Source organism: Antechinus flavipes, chromosome 5 (assembly GCF_016432865.1).
Source record: "Antechinus flavipes isolate AdamAnt ecotype Samford, QLD, Australia chromosome 5, AdamAnt_v2, whole genome shotgun sequence".
NCBI lineage: Eukaryota > Metazoa > Chordata > Mammalia > Dasyuromorphia > Dasyuridae > Antechinus > Antechinus flavipes.
The window spans coordinates 272,852,866-272,877,187 of NC_067402.1; the positions used below are offsets into that span (position 1 = coordinate 272,852,866).

The following is a 24,322-nucleotide window of genomic DNA, read 5'->3' on the forward strand; positions in this document are numbered from 1 at the left end:
AACAATTTTTTTGGTTGAAAATCATATCATACATGATCTCATTTGAGTGATAACCCAGTCCATTAAAACTCCTTGAACTTTCAGTCAAATGTAGCTTACCATGTCAACCTGTCTTGTATGATCATGGCAACTAGCTTCTGCTGGGCTTTTATTAAGAGCTGGAAGGGAATCTTAGACATCATGAATTCCAACATCCTTATTTAAATTTTTTAAAAAATATATTAAAAATTAAAAAAAATTAAATTTTAAAAATTAAAAAATTAGCATAAGTGACTAGCCCAGGGTCACCTAGTTTAAAAGGGTCTGATGTAGAAGTCAAATTCATAACTTCCTGATTTAAGATCATCACTCTAATTCCTATATCACACTATCTTCAATAGTTGCTGCTTGATGATGTTCTATTGGGTGCCATAAGTTTCTGCCAGGTAAGAGTTTTTTTTTTAACAAATGTTAAATTCATCCCCATTAAATTTCAAATTTTAAGGTTCATACCCATGGTCTAGCGTAGGGTTTCTTAAACTTTTTCCACTTGTGATCCCCTTTCACCCAAGTCTGAGTCGAGTCGTTTCTGGCAGCATTCATGTATGCACAGAGCAAAGTGCTCTGTGTTGTGTGTTCAGAATCAAGGCTGAAGTGAAAATGTGTGATGCTACATAAGCAAGCATTGCCAGAAACACCTCAGCTTCATTACACTTTAGATTTTGAATTAATTTTTGGTTGCCTATTGCTGTTGCCAATTATGTGAGGTTTAAGTCTTTGGTCTAGCCCAGTGAAGTTTTGTTGTTTTGTTGGGGGTTTTTTTTTGTCTTTTTTTTAAAAGGGAAGATCTACTAGGAATAATAGTGAGCTAGAGAAATAATTTGAGTAGATAGTTGGGAGCAGTTGAAAGAAAAAAACAATAAAATATTTTCCAGAAAGGACCAGGCAAGATAGGTTGACAGATTTGGGTTTGTAGGTGACTGAGGGTATTTACAGAGAACTTAGCTCATATACTAAGGCTTATTTATTTCCATTTATCTATTTTGTTATTACTTTGATACCCACCCCACCCCAACTTTCTACTGTCATGTTGTGAAAGGTGGCTAGTTGGTCTCATTTGGAAATCAGCATGGGTGATCTGGAGAAATCCCTTATTAGCATGGTTGATATGTCCTTTAGCACACAGGAACCAATTAGGAGTTGCTGGTTCACATCAGAAAGGAGTATGATCCTAGTGCTTTGCTAGGATGCCATCCCAAGTCCTTATTATTGGTTTCTGGGAAGGTATATATCTCCAGTAACTCCTTGTAAGTTATATGACTCTGGCTCATCCTAGGAAAGAGTACATCCCTAGTGTTATCCACTGGGATAACACATCCATTTCTGATTGGTTCCTAAGGCTGCTCAGCTCAGCAAATCACGGGGTTTCTCCATCATACCTGCTACACATTTTCCTGTGTTTTCTGGGAGACATAAGAGAAATAAGAAACATCTGTGCCTCAACAGATTACTTTGTGCCAGGGGGGAGTAGAGTCTTTGATACAAGGATTAGATTTTTGGGGGATGTTTTGGATAGCTAGGTATCCCTTTGCATAGCAAGAACAAATTTCATGGTGTTTAGAACTTGAGAGAGGGAGCTGAATTCTAATCCAGACTCAGTCACTTGCTACCTTCAGCAAACTGCATCACCTTTTGGAGCCTTAATTTCTCAACCTATGAAATGAGAGGGGATAGACTAGATGGCTTTAGGAGTCCCTTTCAGTTCTAAGTTTATGTATTTAGATTCCATACTTTCTCCCATACTTGTACTCTTATTATTTCTTTTTCTCTTAATGGAGTTCTTAAGGAATTTTCTTTTAACATAAGATGACTGAAGAAAATGATTCCTCTTTTTCTAGTTCTTCCATTTTTGTAGTTGCCGGAATCCTCCTTCCAAATTATATGAGCCTCACTTCATATTACTTAAAATAAAGAGTGCCACAGATGGCTGACAGTTCAGACATTACTTTGGTTCAACAGGCAGAACAAGATGTTGCTTTAGGGGTAACAACACTGGGGAATGACTTATTGTCACACCAGCTCCAGATTCAGGAGGCTATATATTTTTTCATTTCCCACTGACATTAAAATCCCGAGAGCCCCTCTGGATTTTATTATATCCCTGCTCCTCTTGCCAATAATAGGATTGAATAGGGAGGGAGCTGGGACTGGGAATGGAGGGCTCAGCATGTGTGCACAACAGTATGTTTCTTTGACCCTACAGCAATATCCAGGTGTAAGGTAAAACACAAGATTAAAAAGTTATAGAAGAGTTTTCTGTTGCTAAACTGAAATTTATGATGCTTTTCTTGCTGCATTGTTTCCCTCACAAACTCACAACCCAAGATTCTATTTGAATATGAAAAAAGCTCTCATATAAAATATATATCTATACGTGTATGTGTATATCTATGTATTCACTCTTGGGATAACTACCCTTAAATTATTTATAACAATCCATTTGTTTTCTCCAAGTTATTTGTCATATGAGATATCCCTTGGGCAGTACAGAGAAGATAAATAAATATTTTGGTCTATGGTCAGTCCTACTAAAATATGATGGGCCAACTGTCTATTTCAACATAAAATTCAACTTGATATAAAAAGAAGAAATATTAGGAGAGGGTTAGTAAGTGGTCAGTGAGATGGTCTCTTAATGGTAAAATGGACCACTCCATTCTAATTCACTTCAATCCAGTCCAATCCAATCCATTTCAATCCAGCAAACATTTATTTATTAAATCATCGACCATGTGTCAGGTATTATGCTAGACACTGGGTATACAAACATAAATATAGAAAAACAATTTCTGCCCTTAACAACTTTCACTCCATTGGACATATAACTTGGTTGGGAGTGCTGGTGGAGGAAGAGATGATGCTGGCTGCCCTTCCAGGATGTGTTGGATTCCCCTGCACCTTAAGCATCCCTTTCAAAGTAAACGAGTATATTTAGACAACCATATAATTGAACTCAGTAGACTAGTGGCTAATGTCTTACTAAGGGTCATCATTAACAAAACCAGATATAGAAAGAAATGATAAACTGTTGGACAGACATAACAAGGTCAAAGTTGTATACTTGAATAGAATTGGAGCATCTGGAGGTACCCATCAACTCATATGGGGGAGTCCTCCAGATAAGGTACCACATGTTCACTCAGAACCATAGTTCACGAGCCCCTATGTCTACCATTACTAATTAGCCAAAAGATAAAACAGTTAAAAGAAAAGGTATTTAAGCGCTTAAATTAAAAAAAAAAACTAGCAACAAAACATTTTCTTCTCCTACAAGTCTACGCTAGAGTCTTCCATAAATATATGTAGTTTAAGTAAAAGGAAAGGACATATATCTAATGAACACATGTGGAAAAGTCATACATAAGGATTATGTGATCTGGCTGCAAGTATGGAGGAACTGACACTGCAGGGGTAATATCATCATACTGGTACTGGGAAGTCCCCCTCCTTCCTGGTCTCTCAGAGTATGTGGTCTAATCTTTTCTAGGTAGGTGACAGGCAATCTACTGAGGATTAGGTATACAAAAAAGATTAAAAACAGTCCCTGTCTCAAGGAGTTACATTTGACTCACAGGTAAGAAGAGGCAACATATAAATAAATAGTTATAAAAGGGCATTGAATTTAGCTAGAGTCAGGAAAACTTGATTTCAAATCCCACCCTTGGACTCTCAAATAAACATTTGTTAAGTACTTTCTGTATGTCAGGTATTGTGTTAAGCACTTAGTTTCTGTATCTCATTGTGAAAAACGAGAGGATTGGATTTGATGACTGCTAAGGTTCCTTCGAAAGATCCATAGATATCCAAAAGAAGATAACCTTAGATCTTTAAAGGCATATTTCTTAATCTCAATTTACTGCCTATCAAGGACTATGTCTCTATCTCTAGGGACTATGTGACTTAGAGTTAGAAATTCCTGTTGGATGTGTTTAATATCTGTTTGCTAACCTGCATTTAGTCTGCATTATTTTAGAAGTTTATCTTAGTAAACTACCAGGAACAGACTTCCTCATTCTCATACCCCCTAAAAATTCTTTTGCTGTCCCACACAAATAATAATAGGATATATGTAATAAAATGGAGAAAGAAAAAAATTGCCCTCTTCTTTAAACATCTTTGTTTCAAATTATTGTCTTTATCACACATGTGCACAGCCTTAAAGCTTTCTAGGTTTTGAGCCCCATCCTACAGAATGAAATTACAAAAGGTTCTATGAGCATCTCTGATATTAATCAAGCTCTTCAAAGTATCAGTTTCACTCAGCTGATATTAAACCATTTTAAAGAAAATAGAAAAAATCAAGTCTAAAAACCCGAGTGATTTCATATAAATCTTGAATTTTAAGTCATTGCACACACTTGTAATTGCACATTTCATTTGTCAGAAATGTGTACAATAATTTAAATAATATTACTATTACAGCTACTACTAAAATTCAAACCATTTTGCTAGTTTTAACTCAGGGCAGAAAGTGACAGTAAGAATGACATCTCTGTTCAGGTTTATAATGTTAGCTCTCTCAGTTGGATATTCAAGTTGGAAAAGAAAAAAAAAATCTCTATTTTAGGAACAAGGTGCTCATTTTCTAAGACAACTTAGGTGGCTCAGTGGATAGTGTTACTCTTGAAGGTGGAAGATCTGATTTAAAGTATAGTATCATATACTTGCTAACTATATGACTCTGGGAAATTCACTTCCTTTTCCCCATCCTCAGTTTCTTCATCTGTAAAATTGGGATAAGAATAGCAACCATCTACTTCATAGGATTGCTGTGAGATTTCTAAATGAGATCACCTAAAAGATTTTGTATTACTTAATGCGCTACACAAATTTTATATATTTTTCTTCTTATTCCACAGCTATTATGGAAACAACTCACAAAGGAGTTCCTTTCCATTCCCCCTTTGCTGGTTGGCAAGTTGTCTACTCAATAATGCACTCCCCTTCATTTTCACTCATGGATCAGTATCCCCACCTACACCATCCCCAAAGAGTAGAGGGAGAAGGGATGATGTAGAATAAGAACAGTCAGAGTTGCTATGTCTTGTGGGGGAAGACAACATCACAAGGTTCAGAGTGTAGGCTGCCATTCCATTATCCTCCCTCTCCAAACCCCATCACACAGAGTTTTTACCCATGGTACAATGACGTGATCAATCACAAAGTTATATACCAGGCTAAACTGTGGGAAAAACAATCATCCTCCACAGTCAGTGAATTAATATGAAGAAGTAGAGCATAAGAAGGAAAAATCTTAAGGGTTTAGAACTATGGGGAAAAGGCTAACCTCTTTGAGAAGGGATTTCTCCTAAAGGTTGCACCCTTTACTATATAAGAAGTAAACTTTCAACAGAACCAGAGCCAATGGGCGGGAATCCACTTCCTCAAAATCCATCAGCATTAAGTGTTCAAAGACTCCTTGGAATTCTCACTCCATCTAACTTCTTCCTCTGCTGCTGTATTTAGCATTTGTATTTGGATTACTGGCCTTATTTTTTCATTTCTTCTAGGACCTAAAAAATCCTTTAGGAAAAGGAATTTCATCTTATTCATCCAAGAGGGGTAATGGCATGGTATAAGTGGCAAGGGCTAGAATCAGGAAAACTTGGTTTCAAATCCTGCTTTTGGACACGTTAGTTTTGGGAGAAAGAGCATTTAGTCAATAAATAAAGTTTATTTATTAAGTACCTTCTATATGTCAGGTACTATGTTAAGCACTTAGTTTCTCTGTCTCATTGTGAAAACGAGGAGTGGACTTGACCACTAAAGTCAAAAACTTCAAGTTCCAAATCTATGATCTTATGAGTTTTGTAACTCTCTGTTGCCCTCATATATCTCCTACATAATGGCCTTTTTAGCATTGCCATATATTGAGAAAACATGTGAAATGTCCTGTCAGAGCACCTGGATTTGAATGTTAGCTCTGTTATGCACTCGGAGCAGCTGGTTGATTCAGTTGATAGAGTGCTGAGTCTGTAGTCAAGAAGTCTTGAGTTCAAATTGGACTTACTACATCAGATGTGACTAACCACTTTATTTACCCTGTTTGCCTCAGCTTCCTCATCTTTAAAATGAGCTGGAGAAGGAAATGCCAAACCACTTCAGTATTTCTGCCAAGAAAACCCCAAATGGAGTTATAAAGAGCTGGTCATGAATGAAATTTTTAAAGAAAAAAAAAAAGACTAACAACTTGCTACCTTTTCCTTAGGCAAGATGGAAGGAAACAGAAATGATTATTCATTTTTTTCCCTGTACTTCATTTTATACATGAGAAATTATGTATTATAGAATCATAATTCTAGGTAGGAATGGAAGGGAACTTTGAAGCCATGCAGTCTAATATCCATATTTTAAAGATGAAGAAACTGATCCCTAGAGATGACAGGATCATAGATTTAGAACTGGAAGGGACTTTCAAGGTCAACTGCTATGACTCTATCATTTTATAGATGAGAAAAATGAGGCTTAAAGAATTTGACTTACTCAAGATTATCCAGGTAATAAGTAGCACAGCTGGGATCTGAACCTCAACTCCAAATCCAGCCCTTTCAGGAATATCTGAGTTTGAATCTAGTTTTAGATACATATACCACTAAAAGGATAATCCCCCCCTTCTCCCTCTTCCTTTTCAGGCTGTCATCAGAAATACAGGCCCAGAATTCTTAACCTGGAGTCCACATACATTCTAGAATCAGAGGAGATTTTAGGGGATCTGAAAATTTGAGTGGAAAAAAGGGGTCCTGATTACCAAAGGGATCCAAGGGTTAAAAAAAATGTTCAAAAACCTTTTATCTAGAGCTGGAAGAGATTTCCAAGACTATTTAATCTAGTTCATTATCCAAATTTTACCTATGAAGAAACTGAGGTCCAGGGAGGCTAAGTTATTTTCTCAAAGTTATACCAGGAACAAGTATCAGAGGTGGGATTTGAATTGAGGTTCTTTGACTGCAAAGTCATTGTTCTTTTCACTGTATTACATGCCTCATAAAGAATTTATCAGGTATATAATCTATTTGCAGATATTGGAAATTTGATCTATTGAGTCATATTCAATATGGCGGCTTAGCATATGCTTACAGTTATAACTTTAGAGTCAGGAAAATCTGGGTTTAGCCCTGTCTCTGATCTTCCTTAGCTGTATGATCACTCCCAACTCATTTAATTTCTCTAAGCCTCAGTTTCCTCACTGACAAAATACAAATAATAACATTTTCAGAGAAAAGGCAGTATGATATAGTGGATAAAGTGCTGCCCATTGGACCAAGAAGATCCAAGTTCAATTCCTTCCTTTAACACTAGACAAATCCCAAGCTCTCAGTCCGTTAGGCAATTCTTCAAGATCATAAGTTGCAAAGAAAGAATCTACCAGCATGAATATCTTTATTTCTCCTCCCCCTTCTCTCCTTCCTTCTCTCTCTCTCTTTCTCTCTCTCTCTCTCTCCATAGATATAGACATATATATAACCAGGTTTGAATCCATGAAAAGGAATCTTTCTGATTTCAAGCCTGGTATTTTCTTTTTTTATAGGTAAGGAAAAGTCATTTCAGGCAGACTTATCCATGATCAGAAAGCTGGTTAAGGATTAAGAATAAGTATCTGAACCCATATCCCTTGTTCTGACTTTTTTTTTTACTACTATACTGTGTTTTCCAATCATTATTATTACCTTACTTTTAATTTCCTTCTTCAGTGATGGCAAAAAAAAATCTGAAGGGGATGAGATTTAAAACAGTTGTTGGTTTCTGGAAGGTTAATCTTAATACTTTCCTTGAACAAGGTTCTTAATCTTGGTCTGTTTTAAAAAACAATTTTTGATAACTATTTCAATAAAAATTGTTTCCTTTGCAATCCTATGTATTTAAATGCATGATACCAGGAAGGAGAAACAGGCTCCATCTAAATTACCAAAGGGTCTATCTCTCAAAGAAAGTTGAGAATCCCTGCCTAGGACAACCTCTCCTGGGTTCTGCACTGATTTTGCTTCTTCTGTCTCTTCAGCTTTCCTACCACAGTGAAGCTATTTATGTGGCCCCTTCAATTTAGCATGAAATCAACCTTTAAGCAAGGAAGTTGATTAAAAGCTCTGTGCATTGTGACATCTTGATATTAGAAATGAAGAAAAATGGAGTCTTTGAATTTTTTCATATTATTATTTAAAACAAAGTCCTCATTTTTCACATTAAATTGAAAAAAAATACAATGAAGAAAAAAAAAAGTACCCTAGCATTGGGTTTATTTAAGGTGATAGCTCAGGCGGAAAAATTTCCTGTGAAATATAAATTGTAGGATTCAAAATGATTGGGAGTTACTTTAAAATGTTTCTTATAAACTCAATTCGACTCACATTTTGTAAGCTTCTACTAAGTGCCAAGAGCTGGGAATACAAAAACAAAAACAAAATCATCCCTGTCCTCAAGGAATATATAGTCTATATGGGGAGTGGGGAATGACTGTGCAGAACACACATAGATAAGTAAATGTATGGTAATTTTAAAAAGGAGAGGAAAGTATATGGTGGTGGAGGATTGTATATGGTGAGGAAGAGGAGAAGTTATGGCAGAAGTTTTCATTTGGGTTGAATTTTTAAGTTTAAGACTTAGAAGGAAATAGGAGAAGGAAGAATATATTTCTCAAATGTATGACAATCTTTGAAAAGGTACAGAGATTGAAGATGGGATTTTTAGAATAACCAGTATAACAATTTGGCTGGAATATATGGCGAATGATTCAAGAGGGAGAAGAAGCCTTGAAAAATTAGCAGGAGCCATTACTCAGTTGAGTAGTTCATATTCTATATTACTGAGGGTTTTTTGCACATTGGAATGGTATTAATTGACCTAGGTTTTAGAAAAATTAGAAATTTTTAGAAAATTAAAAAAATTATTTTGGCAACTATAAAGAACATCTATTGGAAAGGGAGCATATTATGGCTGTCATAATTAGAAACTATGGAAAGACCTCATTTGATTTTCTTGAAAGGGAAGCATTGGATTTAATATCAGATCTAGTCAAGAAAGATAGGTCTCAATATTACTGGTGGTTTTGTTTGATTTTCCAGTTCATGATCATGTCATAATAATACCTTCCCCTGTCTGAGAGGAAGATTTTAAGCAGTAAAGAAGTCAGAGTCCTAGAATCAGTGAAGATAGGGGATTTCTGGGGGTGAGTAGTGTAAATGCTTTCAGAGGATGGGGCAGAGCCATAACTAGGAATTTGTATTCCTGCTCTGAATATTAGAAACCGTGCTCAAAACAAGTGACAAGAATAGATCTTGTGAGGGAGGGAAAGGGGTAAATTGATATCTATTGGGGGAAAGAAATCCCCTGATTCCAAGCCTGCTGTCTGGTAAGTGCTACTGCTTCTTTGATTAATGGTTTCAAGCCTGGTTAATGCCTTCTTTGGTGACTCTGGGGTCAAAAGGACCTACATTGAAATACTGACACTTATTACTTATTATTATTCCTATGACTTAAATGGGACACTTGAAATTCAGATTATCTATCTGTAAATAGAGAGGGTTGGATTAGTTTGCCTCTGAGGTCTCCTCCAGCTCCAATAGCATTATGGATGGATTGTTAGAATTGGCTATGGGAAAAATCAGGGGTTAAAATATTTTCTTTCAGGAACCTCAGTTTTCTCATCTTTAAAAGGGATAAAAATAGCATGTGTAGAAAGTGCTTTGTTAAGTTAAAAGTACTTTGTCAGTTTCAGCTATTAACTTCCCTCGACAGCGTCTTTGGTAGAGAATTTAGATTTATATGGACAAATAGACAGAAAAAGCTTTTATTTAGTGAATACTATGTGATGGTGCTTTTTCTGGGTATATAAGTTATGGGTTATGGGAGACAGTGCTAGAGGAAATGAAAGTAACAGGGGAAAGAGGAAAGATGAGAGAGCATTAGAATTAGGAAGATATGGTTTTGAATTCTGCCGTTATGTGATCCTGGATAAGTCACTTTATAATAATTCTGTGAGATAAGTACCATTCTGCCCATTTTACAGGTAAGTCCCAGTTTCCTTGCTTGTAAAATAGGCATAATAATAGTACCTACCTCACAGAATAATTGTGAGGGCCAAATGAGAAGAATTTTCAAATTTTGGTCTTTAAAGAAATATCAGGGGCAGCTAGGTGGCTCAGTAGATAGAGCACCAGCCCTGAAGTCAGGAGGATCTGAGTTCAAATCTGGTCTCAGACACTTCCTGGCTGTTTGACTCTGAGCAAGTCACTTAACCCCAAATGCCTCAGCAAAAAAAAAAAAATCAGATAAATAAAATTTCAAATAAATATTACTGTGCTAGAAAAAAAAGAAATGGGACTTAAATACATGTTGTCAAGGGTATCTTACCAATCCACTCCCTTCACAGACCATAAAGCACTTTAATTATTCTTTTTAATAAAATCATAGACTTTCACTATTCTAAGAAATGAAATGACAACAAGTCTGTGGATGCACCACTATATTTTTACCCTGATAAATTCATTTAAATCTAGATTCACTGAAAGGCATCTTAGCAATCTGTTGGCTCCCATTACTCTATTATCATTGGGTTTTCTTTCTTAGTGAGGAAACCCTAAAATCAACAAATCATTTTGTCTTTCTGGGCCTCAGTTTCCTACTATGTAAAAAAGAGGTAGAGTAAATCTTCAAGATTCTGGTGGGTCCAAGTACTATATTCTCATCATCTAGCTCAGTGTTATCAAACTCAAAGAGAAATGGGGGTAACTAAACCATATATCTTTGACTTAGTTTTAAAATGTAATAATATCTTTATTTTGTTGTATATATATTTTACCTATTTTGTTAAATATTACCAATTATATTTTAATTTGGTTTAGGCTGTATTCAAGAGTGTTGTAGCCCATGTTTGATCCCTCTATTTTATATAATTTGAGCATTTTTACAACCTTTGCACTGGATTAATTCCTTTGTGTAGTTTTCATTACTTGGAATGAATCTCTTCAATTATAGGGTAAAATTTTATTTTTATTCTATTATTACATATTTATTTATGAAATTTTATATATTTGTATTCAATATATTTATTATAGTCAGTGGATTTATTCTTAATGAGTATAGTATCGTGGCAATCGGCACTACATTTAAAAATTAAAGACCTGGGTTTGAACCCTACCTATTAAGTTTGGAGAGCTCAATCACCTTGTAATTAGTCAGTTAGTCAAAAGCACTTATTAGTTGTTTACTATATGCTATACATTTTACTAAGGGCTGGCTATTGGTAATATGATGATGAATGTTTTGGCCATGACAGTTCCTGAAGTTATACAGGCTCATCTGTCTCAATGGAGATACGGATACCAACACTGATGTATGCTGACAGAAAGCACAGCCTTTCTGTTATCTATGGGGAAAGAAAAGAAAAGAAAAGACCTGGAAGGCTTTTCTTATCCAAAGGTAAATGCCAATTCCTGAAAGCTATGTAAAGCAATTATTTTCTCCTTAAATGACTAATGCTTCTGGGAACTATAATCTTTTTCAGCATCATTATGTAGAATTATAACCACTGCCCTAATACTTGTTAAAGGTTAAGGTTTTGAGAGAGATAGATGCATTCGGAAACTTGAGCTGCCATTTTGTTTCCAGATCTGTACACACTGAAGCACATATTGAACTGAAAATATATTTTGATGACCTAAGAGTCAGAGTTCTTAACCTTTTGTATGTCTTGGATCCCTTCAGAAGGTTGGTAGAGTCTTTGGGCCCCTTCTCAGAACAATGTTTGTCAATGCATAAGAAAATACATCAGATTACAAAGGAAATGGGTTTGAAATGGTTATCAAAATCTTAAAGAAAGATGTATTCATGGACTCCAGATTAAGAACCGGTGCTTTAGCACATAAAAATTGGTCAACATCAGTTATCAGATTTTGGAAATTTTAGAAAATGCCATAATGTTGAGTTGAGAGAAAGGTTTACCTTGGTTTGGGCCAATTATTGTAAATTCGATTCTACTGAGGACCCATATCCTTAATTTCATAACTTGAAAGGCAAGTGTCAATAACCATTCCACTGTAATGGGCAGAGTAGTTGAGGGCCTTAAATTCATCTTGTAGACAGCTAGGTGGTTTAGTGGGTAGCATACCAGGTTGGGAATCAGGGAGGCTCATCTTTTTGAATTCAAATTTGACCTGAGATGCTACTTATGTGACTCTGGGCAAATCATTTAACCCTGTGTGACTCAGTTTCCTTATCTTTAAAATGTTCTGGAGAAGCAAATGATCAACCATTCCAGTAGCTTTGTCAAGAAAACCCCAAATAGGATCACAAAGAGTCAGACATGACTCAGCAACAACAGCTACGATGAAAAATTTATTTTGTAAACCTGCAGGGGCTCTCAGGCTTTTGTGAAAATAATGGATTGGAAGGGGAGACATCTGTCAGAGCCCATGGGCAATTCCTCATGCTGAGGAACACCCACCTTAGTTGTGACTTTGCCAGCTGTCAAGGATAAAATGGTTATTCCTCCCCTCTTGTAGGCAGACATGAGGACTATTTAAATATTGATGATGAAAATGTTATATTTGTCTTCAGAAGTCCTCCTCTGCTCTCCGCTCCTTTTCTCTTTTCTCTTTATTTTATGAGATCAGCAGGGTCACAGGTTTCCAAAATCAAGGTTCTGGGATCATAAGGGACATTAGTGATAATGGGGTCCACTTCCTTCATTGTTACAAATGAGGATATCGAGGTCCAAATAAATGAATACTTTGCTCAGGGTCATGGAGGTGGTAAGTATCTGAGTCAAAATTCAAATCTAGATCTTTCTATCAATGAATTCTATCATTGTGTTCCAAATGAGAAAACAGACTAAGAAGTATGATTTCTTGAAGGTCAATGTAGACAGTCAGTGACAAACCCAAGCATATTAAATTTTATAACATCTAAGAGTCTCTCCAGCTCTTAACCCCAAAGTCCCATGTCTGCAGATCTCCTTCCCCCAGCCTTAGAGAGACATGGAATCAATCATAAAAGAGGATTTCTCAGCGTTCTAGACTTGCGTCTCCCTTGATTTCTAATTATAATCACTTTTTACTAGATATTAATTAGAACTTAATCAACCAGGAAATATTTATAAAGACTGAGGCTAAGTGCCAGCCTCTCTTTGTTGAACGGATCTTCATTTTTAAACAAGCAAAAGAGAACAGAAACTCATTTTAAACAAACAGGAAAGCGAACACTCTCGTAAAGCAATATTTCAAAGAAAACATAAATTCTAAAATAGACATCTTTGGAGAGGGGCTCCTACGAGATGCCTGTTTATCCCTGCAGGGGTTTTACCTTTGCTGTTTTGAACCCATTCTGATAACACTGATCCTACCTGGGATCCCGTGGACAGACCCTGCTTAGATGGAGCATCTTGATAACTCCTGTTTCAGCTCAGCAGCCAATCTCTTTCCTGAAATTTAAGTTTCAGTCTTGGCTTTAGACTCCCAAACTTGTATTTGTTCCTTTTCTGCCAGGGTCCTGACCTACCGTTTCTGAGCTAATCAAGGGAATGGGATTAAGTTGCTTTTCAAGTTCTACTTTTGGCTGAAATAATAATAATAATAATAATAATAATAATAATAATAATAATAATAATAATAATAAAGATTTATAAAGGAAGGGCTAAATAGGTGTCAGTGCTTAGAATACCTGGGCCTCGAGTCAAGAAAATTTGAATCCAAATTTGGCTTCAGACACTTATTAGCTATTTGACACTGGGCAAGTCATTTCACCCAATTTTCCTAGTCTAAAAAAATGGAACTAGAGAAGGAAATAGCAAACTACTTCAGTGTCTTTGCCTAGAAAACCCCAATGGAATCACCAAGAGTTAGACATGAATAAAACTATTGAGGGATAACAAGGTAATGTATTTTCTGCCTCAGTTTCCCAACTGTAAAGTTGGGATCATAATAGCTCTTACTTCTTAAGGTTGTTGTGAGGATCTAATTAATAACATTAATAAAGCACTTAGTGCAGGGCTTAAAACAGAAGAGGCATTATGTAAATGCTATTATTATTTAATTTCTGTTTCAGTTTCCTCAAACGTAAAGTAATAATAATAATAGCACCTACCTCCCAGGGTTATTATGATGATAAAAGAAACTTTGTCAACCTTAAAGTGTGATTGGTATTCTTAATATCATTGAAATAAAAGTTGCAGCTTGATTCAGAGACTAGGATAAAGGTTCAAATCCCAGCCCTGCACTTTCTAGGTCTAGATCTGTGATTTCATTGGTCCAGGGAACTTCCAGGTGAGGAAAGTCCTCCCAACAAGCCATATCAGAATTTTAGCCCTCTGTCAGGAGGACTGAGAGGCAAGTGACTTGTTCTACCTCAGCTGAGGGATAGCAGGTCTTCCCATCTCCAAGACCTACACTTTATCCACTACTACCACAATCTCCCAATTCAATTCTAACCTCAGTTTCCTCAGTTTTACAAAGATGTGGTTGAAATAGATGAACTCTGTGATCCTTTTCAGCTTTTGAGATTGGATATTCTTCTCCTTGGGTCCAATTTTGTGATAAAGAAATATTTCTGCCTCTCCCCTCTCCTTTTTTCTCCCTTCTCTTCCTCTTCCTCTCCTCCCTCCTTCCTGTCCCTCCCTCTCCTCCCTCTCTCAATCTTCCATCTTCTTCTTTATCCATCTTTGTCTCTGTCCCTCTTCCTTTTCTCCTCTCCCTCTCCTCCCTCCTTCCTGTTTCTCCCTCTCTCAATCTTCCATCTTCTTCTTCTTTATCCACCTTTGTCTCTGTCTCCCTTCCTTTCCTGCTCTCCTTTCTCCTCCTCTCCCTCTCCTCCCTCTCTCAGTCTTCCATCTTCTTCTTTATCCACCTTTGTCTCTGTCTCCCTTCCTTTCCTTCTCTCCTTTCCCATCTTCTTCCCTCTCCCCATATTCCTCTTTCTTCTCATCCTCCCTCTCTGGCTGCGGCTGTCTCTTTCTCCTCCAATTTCCCTCCTCCCTCCCTCTTTCTCTCCAGCTAGGAGCGTACTTCATCTACATACAATATTTGTTTACTTAATTAACTTCTACTTAGCAGTTTTTCTTAAGGAAAGGCTTCTGCTTTGCCACGAACAGTGCCAGAAGAGATTTTTCACCAACCCCAAGGCTCCTACAACACACCAGAAGAAAGGGCCGACAATTCACTGGTTTCATTACCCTGGGAGCTTAAAGGAAGCCACTTTTAATAGAAACAAAACTGAACACTACTTGACACAGCTGTAAGGAACATATGGAGCTCGTTACCCCTGGAGTGTAGAGAAGCAGAAAATATAAAAAGGCTCAAAAAGGCCCACAATTTATGGAAGGACAGATCAGAACTGCAGAACCTCTGAGAATGTGAGCATGGGGTCGTAGTTCCAGAGCTAGAAGCCTCAGAGGCCCTCCAGCCTTCCTCTCCCCACAGCTTGCTCATTGCAGGGATGAGGAAACGGAGGGCTAAGAGGGAGCTAAAGCTTGCCCCAAATCACAAAGCTTATAAGTGATAAAGTTGGGACTTGAACTCAGGTCCTTTGACTTTAACTTCTGAAAACATTCCTAAGGATATGATCACATCACAGGGGCAGAGCAGGATCTGAACTCAGGATTTCCCATCTGCATTTCCTCCTCAAATATCATTCTGCCCCTAAATACAATGGAATTAGATTTCTTTTCTCATAACATGAGGCTGCTTCCCAGTCCAATGTTCTAACTCCCAACAAACGTATTCTAGGTAGATAGAGGGAAAGATAGCTGCTTCTCTCTTCCCTTCTCTTCCTTCCTTGCCTGCTCCCTCTTTCCCTTTCTCTCTCCTTCCCTTCTTCCTTCTCTCTCCTTCCCTTTTTTCTTCTCTCTTCCTTTCTCTTTCCTTCTCTCTCTCCCTCCTTCTCTCTCTTCCTCCTTCCCCTCCTCCAAAGTTAAATGACTTTCCCAGGAGTCCCATAGCTAGTAAGTGCCAAGTATCTGAGGTGGAATTTAAACTCAGGTCCTCCTGATTCCAGGGTTAGTGCTGTATTTCACTCTTTGCCTTCTATATGGTGAGAAGCCAGCATGCTGTAGTGAAATAAGTCCTAAGCATAAAATTAAATAAGACATGAACTTAGAGGCTACTTCCGTTGCTTCCTTCAATGCATGACCTTGAACAAGTAACTTATCCTCTCTGTAACTCAACTTCCCCATTTGTAATAGGAGGGGCTTGGACTACACAATATCCAGGAGTCATTCTAGTGCCAAAATCCATGATATTCCGATCTCTTGAGATATAAATTCCCTTTTCATTCTCAAAAGTTAGGAATCTATGAGAAATGGCTCTAAGACTTTCTACTCATGGACAAATCACTTTCTTCTTGGGTAAATCAAAACCTCTCTGGACTCATCTGTAAAATGGGCTCATTAGCATTTAAGTAGGTGACCCACCAAAGCGCTGAAATTTGGAGGACGCCAGTATCACTTGATGTTTCTCAGCACTGCAGAAACAACCGAACTCAGCACTTAGTTATCAAGAATAATTAATTAGAACAGGACTTTGCTATTCAATTCAATTCAGTAAACATTTATTAAGTGCTTAATAAGTTCCAGATCCCGGAATAAGCACTGGTAATATAAAAAGAGGCAAATCATAGTCCCTACCCTCCAAAAGCTCACAATCATCTCACTAGATGGTGTGCTGATGGCTGAGCCCTAGGTAAGCTCCTTTCTAGCTGGCCAGTCTTCTCTTTTCCCTTCATTCTCCTCAGCAGCCTTTGAGGGTGGTTTTTTGATTCCACTTGCCCTGAGTCTTGTACTAGTTGTCCCTGGTACCCCTTTGTGCCCCCAGCTAACTCTCTAAAATTGTTCTTTACAGAAAGATCTCTAATTTGGATTTTATTTGGGATATTGTTCCCCATACACATGCATACACACCAACTACATATATATCCAACATACAGAGATGTTATTGGCTGGTAGAAAAGTCTGCTGTAGTATTGCGGGAAATAAGCCCCAAGTTCTTGGTCCATGGGGCATTATTGCATGAATCATGCTATCCAGTGTTATTCTTCCCCTCCCTCATCCCATTCCCACCCAGGTAGGAATAGGTAAGGTGAAGATAAAAAGGGAAATCCTAAGGAATATTAAAGTCTCTTGTTTTTTTTTTCCTTCTCTAACACAGGGATGCCTTAGCAACAGTCCCATTGCTCTCATTATCCAGGGCAGCCATTCTTCAGCTTTTAGGGGAGCCACTCTGGAGTAATTAATACCTAAGGATTCAAAGACTGCTGCTCTTCCTGCCCCTGTTGTTGTGTGATTGTCCAATTGTTTCATTTGTGTCTCCTTGTTTCCTTGGCAGAATAGTTTTCCATTTCTTTCTCCAGCTCACTCACTAGTCAGGGAAACTGAGGCAAATAGAATTAAGTGACTCGCCCAGGGTCATATAACTAGTAAATGTCTGAGGTCAGATTTGAACTCAGAAAGATGAATCTTCCAGACTCTGGGCCTGGTGCTCTCTCCAATGAGCCACCCAACTGCCCAGAATTTGCGCATCCATGCAGATCTCACAAATCACCCATGGAGACATCTGGAGGTTTTTTGGTATCTGTATTATATCCACTCGGTGGTAACAGGATACAGCATGATGGTAGGTTTTACTCTGTTCCATTCCAGAATATCAGGAATCACAGCCCAACTTTGCAAAGCATGAGTGACTCTGAACATGTCTGTCCTTCAGTGGGGAGCCCTGTTCTTGAGAAGTTGCTGTATGGAGAGATGAGACCCACGGCCTATTTACACCACGGACTGAATGGGAGCTGAGCCTTATAGCCTATTTGCATGTATCATGTAAGATTCCCCCATAACAGATGGTTGAGAATATAGCAGGGAGACCAGCTCCAAGTTCCCAGTGGAGAACTAGGATTCCTGCCAGGAGCAAGCCAAATAAAATAATGTAAAATAAAATAAAAAATTTAAATACAGTCTGGCTGAAAAGCAGGTTTTGTTTTCTCCTATTGCCATCCCATCCTCTCCAGAAGATAGCTAAATGACCTTCAGGCAGAGCGTAAGGTTCCTAGGAACTCACAGCTTTTATGGGAAGAGAAGGAAACTCGATGCAAGTAACAATTCCCGACATCATAGCAGCAAATGAGATAAAACAGCAAGATTTGTGTTTAAGTGGCTCTCCATAAAAGGGTAATTTTAATCAGATTGTCCAGGACAGACATTATTCCTAGACTAGACATTTTCAGCCTTAGAAAAAAAATTTGCCAGTAATAATATGTATTATTCAACAATATTTTCATATTTGACATTTGGGAAAGCTAATGACATCTGAAAGGGGCGCTGTGGCTTTATGAGAAGAAATTGACTTTAATGGTAGCACAGACCACTTGTGGCCAATTTGGGAAAATTATCATCTTTCTTTTAAAGTTGATGAAGGCCTCTTTTCATTCATCAGTACAGAAGCGTCCAAATTGGCCAAGTTATTCTCTAAAAGTTAATGCTTGCTGACTTCCTTTTCCCTGTAGGATCATAAAATCTTTAAGATCAAAGGAACCTTTGAGGTCATTTAGTCCAAACCCTATTTTAAAGCCATGAAACCATTTTACAGAGTCTCTGTACAGTGTTTATCTAGTCTCTGAAGACCCCTAGAGATAAAGAGCTCACTACCTTTTAAGGAGACTCAGTGCATTCAGGAGATGATATTGTTAAGAAAATCCTCAGTATTTGGGGCAGAATCCTGGCTCCTTGAAACAGTCTTACAGGGCCAAGCAGATTAGGTCTAATTTCTCTTCCATAGGTGGTTGGAACTTTACATAGGGTTTCATCAATGTGGAGAGGTCACAAATGAAGAAATCCCTACCAAAAATACTTAGCAACCTGAAGGCGAGGGGAGTTGCTTGGGCCCTTCAGAGATCAAGTGACTCGCTCAGAGTCATCTAATCACTGTATGTCAGAGCCAGGACTTCCTAATGTGGAGTTTGCCTCTCCCTTTACTCCATTCACACCATCTCTTGATCTTTCATAGCCAACTTTTTGAATCTTGGAAACTAGTGAACACGTCCTCTTCTGTCCATTCTTCTTTAAGTCTTCAGTTATCCTTGCTAAACATCCCCTGTTCCTCTGACAGATCCTGAGAGAAAGCTTTGTGCAATTTAACTTTAAAAATAAATTATTTAAAAATAATTGTCATAATGCTAAATCTAAAATCTTAAGTTTGTTTTGATGTCCTTATTTTCTGGGGAGCATCGTGACTGAATTGAGAGCTGGAGATTTGAAGTCTTGCCTCTTGACATAATGGTTGGATGACTAGATAAATCTTGGTGGTTTTATGACTATAAACTGGGTAATAAATGCCAATCTACATAGATAGAGGAATTTTCCTTATTGGGAGTCACCCAATGAAATTGCAGCCTATATCCTACCTTTCCACATGTTTTTATGTCCCCCAAACCAGATATAAATATATACACATACACACACACACAAACGCAAAATGGGGACATGCTACTATTTCTTTCTATGTAGTTTTGAAGATTTACTAAAATTTAGTTGATTTTGGCTTGAATGCATGCCAGAAGATATTAACCAGCTTTCCAAAATGGATGGACTAAAATCTATTCACCAAAGGAAAAAAAATGGAGATAAAACAAGACACCATTTCCCGGAAACAGCATCCCATGTAGCCTCTTACTAAAGAACAACAAACTTCATCCCTTTCGCCAAACATATCAGTTTAGATACATGACTAACTGAATCATAAAGACCATGCTAATGTCTTGAATGGTAGCTTTTATCTTGGGAAGTTAAGACAACTAAGAATCAAAATGCAAGCTTGAATTTAATAACGATGATAACATTATACTTGTAAGAATGATTCTCTAAATGACCACTGGATAGACCAAAATAATTTCCTTGCATGGGATGTTAGAAGAGTTTCTTTACATAGTACGACTATCCTTTAAGAATTTCTTCCTATCTCCCAAGAGTTCCCTTCTTTCTCTAATTTGAAGATTTTAGTTTATAATGTCAAAACTTGCTGCAGGGGTTATGAAATGATAAGAAAATACGGGGTATAAAAGGAAGAAAGGTTGACGCCCATACAAAGAGAAAGGGGATATTCACATTCAGATGTTCATGGGAGTCATAAAGAACATGCAGATCATTATTTTAAAGTATTAATTCCATCCATCAGGGTTGCATGGTGGACGGGCTTTTCAGAGATTGACTTACGTTAATTAGCTCCACCTCCCAGATTTTTTTCAACAGGTCCATGGATGTGTAGCCGTTGATGAGGAAAGATTTGGTGTAGTCACCCAGTTCAATGGAGTCCAGCCACTCTGCCACAGAGGTGGGATGGTAGCCATCATGGCCAATGGGCCTCATCTAGAATGAAAAATTTAAAAATACTGTTAATGCTCATGTTAATTGACAGCTTTGTGTTCCAATAGGATGTGTGCTGCAATTTGAAAATGCATTTGATTGATTTCCCAGATCTTTCTGGGGAGAAGAATTAGTATGAAAATAGAGAGATTGTATGTATAGCCTCTTGAAAATTTATACCTGTTAATGGCCTTAAAGCAAAGTTGTTAATAATTCTCAAACTGATTTAATTTTCAAAGAAATACATCTGAAGATTTCCAATTCAATTTTAATTCTACTTGTTCCCTTCTCTCTCCCTCTCTCCCTCCATCCCTCTCTCCTCTCTTCTCCTCTCCTCTCTCTTTCTCTGTCTCTCTCCATGTGGGTCTATGTCTCTGCATGTGTCTCTCTCTCTCTCTCTTTCTCCTGTCTTGTCCTGTTCTTATTCTTGTTCATTCCCCCACTCTCGGTGTGTCTCTCTGTCTCTCTGTCTCTCTTCTTTCTCTCTGTCTCTCTCCATGTGTGTCTATGTCACTATGCCTCTCTCTCTCTCTCTCTCTTCTCTCTCTCTCTCTCTGTTTCTCTCTCTCTCTCTCTCCATGTGTGTCTGTCTCTATGCATCTCCTCTCCCCTTTTCTTCTCTCTCTCTCTTTCTCTCTCTCTCTCTCTCTCTCTCTCTCTCTCTCTCTCTCTCTCTCTCTCTCTCTCTCCATGTGTGTCTATATCTCTATTCTTGTGTTTCTCTTTTTCTTCTGTCCTGTCCTGTTCATTCTCATTCTTTTTCATTCCCTCCTTCCTCCCCCTCTCTTCTCTTCTCTTCTTCTCTTCTCTCTCCTCTCTTCTCCTCTCTCTGTCTCTGCCCTCTTCCCCATTTGAAAGCACTAAATCTGTCAAACATCTCTGCCAGGGATGTTCCTGTCAAAGTGTAGGGGGAAACTTCAGAATCTAATCTCACGGTTGGAAAGGGTCTTAGAATTCATGTCATCCAAGCCAGATGACCTGAGTCTGAATCCTTACTTTTCCACTTTTACCTATGTGACCTTGGATAGATCTCTTCATCTCAATGGGTCTCAGTGTGTTAATCTATAAAATGAGTCATCTTAGCATCACACCCCCAGATGGCCTGGAAAGTGTTTTTCATTAAGAATTGATGGCCTTATGATGCTGTGGGTGACCTCTTAGACTCTTTCCTGCTCCTGCTCCACAATGCTGAATGATTGCGAATTGGATTCAATGCCATTTGGAAGGCAAAAGACGTTTGTCTCCAAAGGTGGATGTCATTATCTGGTTCTGCAGATGCTCTGAAAAACATGAGTTTTTAAAAGTGTGTTTGTGTATGTATATATGTATGTGTGTATATATATACGTATATATATATACACACACACACACACACACATACACACACACATATATATATATATTTGTGTGAGTGACAAGTAGAGTGGTCAGTGTGAGCTTGCTGAAGCAACAACACGCTTCCATGACAAACCCCGTGAAAAAGACTGATGAGGGTTCTGAGACGATGTGTTCTGCAGACACTCTGCAGTATGTCAGACATTAATATAGAGCACCCTGGCAGACAGCCTCCCATTTTTTTGTCAGCTATATACAGAACATTTTTTACTTTCTGAGAACAAAGAAGTGTGACAGCAACATAATGCTTCTGAGCTTAAATTGGAGTGAGAAAGCAATTGAAGCCAGAGAAAGTTCTGAGCTCAACATTTTATGGGAATTATCCTTTAACCCTGATTTAAAGATTAATTTGAATTTATGTTTGGGGAAATAGGTCTACTTTCAGGATGTGACAGATTTTATCGCTCTAATTATCGGGGAGGATAGGTACCAGATTATCACTTTTTAACACAAGTCCTTTGGTAAGATTCCCCCAGATCGGGAAAACTGAGTCATGAGGTCCTTCTTCTTGGGGATTCACATATACAAACATAATTACTTTGGTTTGCACAGTGGCATAAATTAGAACCTTTTATGTGGCTATATGCAATCTTTTTTTTGTTGTTGAAAGAGATTCTAGAAATAGTTATGACGGCTGTAAAATGTATGTATCCAACAGGAGTGGTGGTAGAGTGGAGAAGGGGGGGGGTGCCTTGTAGCTGGGATGCTGGGTATTCCCAAAGACCCCAGTGGGCTTATATCTCAGATCTTTCTGGATGTCAAGAGAATAATATAAATATAGCTGTGTGCTAGTAAATATTTAATACCCAGTTTCCCCCTTTTGTTCATGATATATTTTTTCTTTTTCTTCATTTGTTTTTGACATTTACCTTTATATGGTTTTGATTTTCATTTTTTCTCTGTCCCTCTCCTTCCCTTTCCTATGGTGGCAATCAATCTGATATAGATTATACATGTACAGTCATATTAAATATATTTAGACATTAGTCATGTTGTGAAAGAAGAGTCAGAACGAAAGGGGAAAACCACGAGAAGGAAAAAACAACAATAAAAAACATGAAAATATATATCATTCCACATTAGTCATGTTGTGAAAGAAGAGTCAGAACAAATGGAGAAAACCACGAGAAAGAAAAAACAACAGTAAAAATGTGAAAATATACATCATTTCATATTAGTCATGTTGTGAAAGAGTTGCAATAAAAGGGGAAAACCATGAGAAGGAAAAAATGACAACAAAAAAGTGAAAATATATGTCAATCTACATTCAGATTCCATAGTTCTTTCTCCAGATGTGTTTAGCAGTTTTCTGTCATGAGTCTTTTAGAATTGTCTTAGATCATGATACACTTTTAAGCTTCACCTCAATTATTAACATTTTCTCTATCACTTTTGTAAATCCAGAATATCAACAAAACAATAAACTAAGCTCTCACACATAGCTTTTGCTCATTTCCAAATACTCTCACTGAAAATTTAAGAATCGATTCTAGTTTGAGCTGCTTCTATCACATTCTTCTATGAGTATGAGAAATTCATACTTTCTATAATTACTTGTCATTATTTGGCATTCCTATTTCTTGCTTTTTTCTATTCTTCTTTCCTCTTATTTCTGTCTTAAATTTTTTTTTCTTCTCTTCTTCCCTCTTGTTCCAATCTTCCTACTGATTTCCACCTACATATAATACTTTCAAAATGCTCATTGTTTTAAAGGTGCAGTGGAGTCTTTTGTTCAAGCTGGATTTTCAGCTACATTTTTCATAAATATTTTGTAAACGTTCTTATGATTTATTATGTAACCATCGCCAAAGAGCAGACAAAACTCCTCAGTTCTCAGCACCTTCTTCAGAAATGGAGAGCTTTATTACAACAAATGCCACATCTGTCATCTTCCTTCAAGCCCATGAGTACAAGTCATAATCCATTCACACCTTTTTATCCTTCATGATTCTTGTCCATGTGTTAAAATCCTACTAGGAAAATTAATCCAAATTTCTATAGGACTTCTCACCAGGACAGCATTTGGACTCTCTTTATTCTTATTTTATGAATGGTCTATCGTTTACAGTAGGGGTTTTTGATTTAAGGTTCATGAATTTGCTATTCTGACAACTGTATTTCAATGTAATTGCTTTCCTTGGTAGCCCCCAGCATTTTATTTTATACATATAAAATTATTTTGAGAAGGGCTCCACAGGTTCCCCCAGACTGTCCTAGGGGTCCATGATACAAAAAAAGGTCAAAAATCTTTCTCCTTTTGGCTCACTTTCTATGCACTCAACTGGACCAGGTCAAAAGAGGGTGGGATAACAATCCACACAAGAAAAATCAAATGGATGAAAAATAGCTTATGTTCAGACTAGGGCTGGATGATCTATCTATCTGGGTTAGTGGTATTTGGTGTCTTTTTAAATGTATGTGTTGTTTCCCCCCAAAACAATATATGATTTTTGGAGGCAGGATCTATTTTATTCTTGCCTTTGCTGCCTTAACTCTTTGAACAGAGCCTGTCACTTATTTGTCAGTGAGGAAAATCGGAGAATAATTCAAGATTGG

General features: G+C 37.5%; 1 protein-coding gene across 5 annotated transcripts in view; it reads right to left on the reverse strand.

Annotated features, from left to right (window-relative positions):
* The window catches only part of ANKS1B (ankyrin repeat and sterile alpha motif domain containing 1B), a 1,349,660-nt gene that overhangs the window by 324,287 nt on the left and 1,001,051 nt on the right, over window positions 1-24,322 (reverse strand). For all 5 annotated transcript variants that reach the window (XM_052001623.1, XM_052001625.1, XM_052001627.1 and 2 more), the window contains one exon: window positions 20,222-20,374. In XM_052001623.1, coding sequence (XP_051857583.1) covers window positions 20,222-20,374 — 153 coding nt within the window. The remainder of the gene's footprint in view (window positions 1-20,221; window positions 20,375-24,322) is intronic.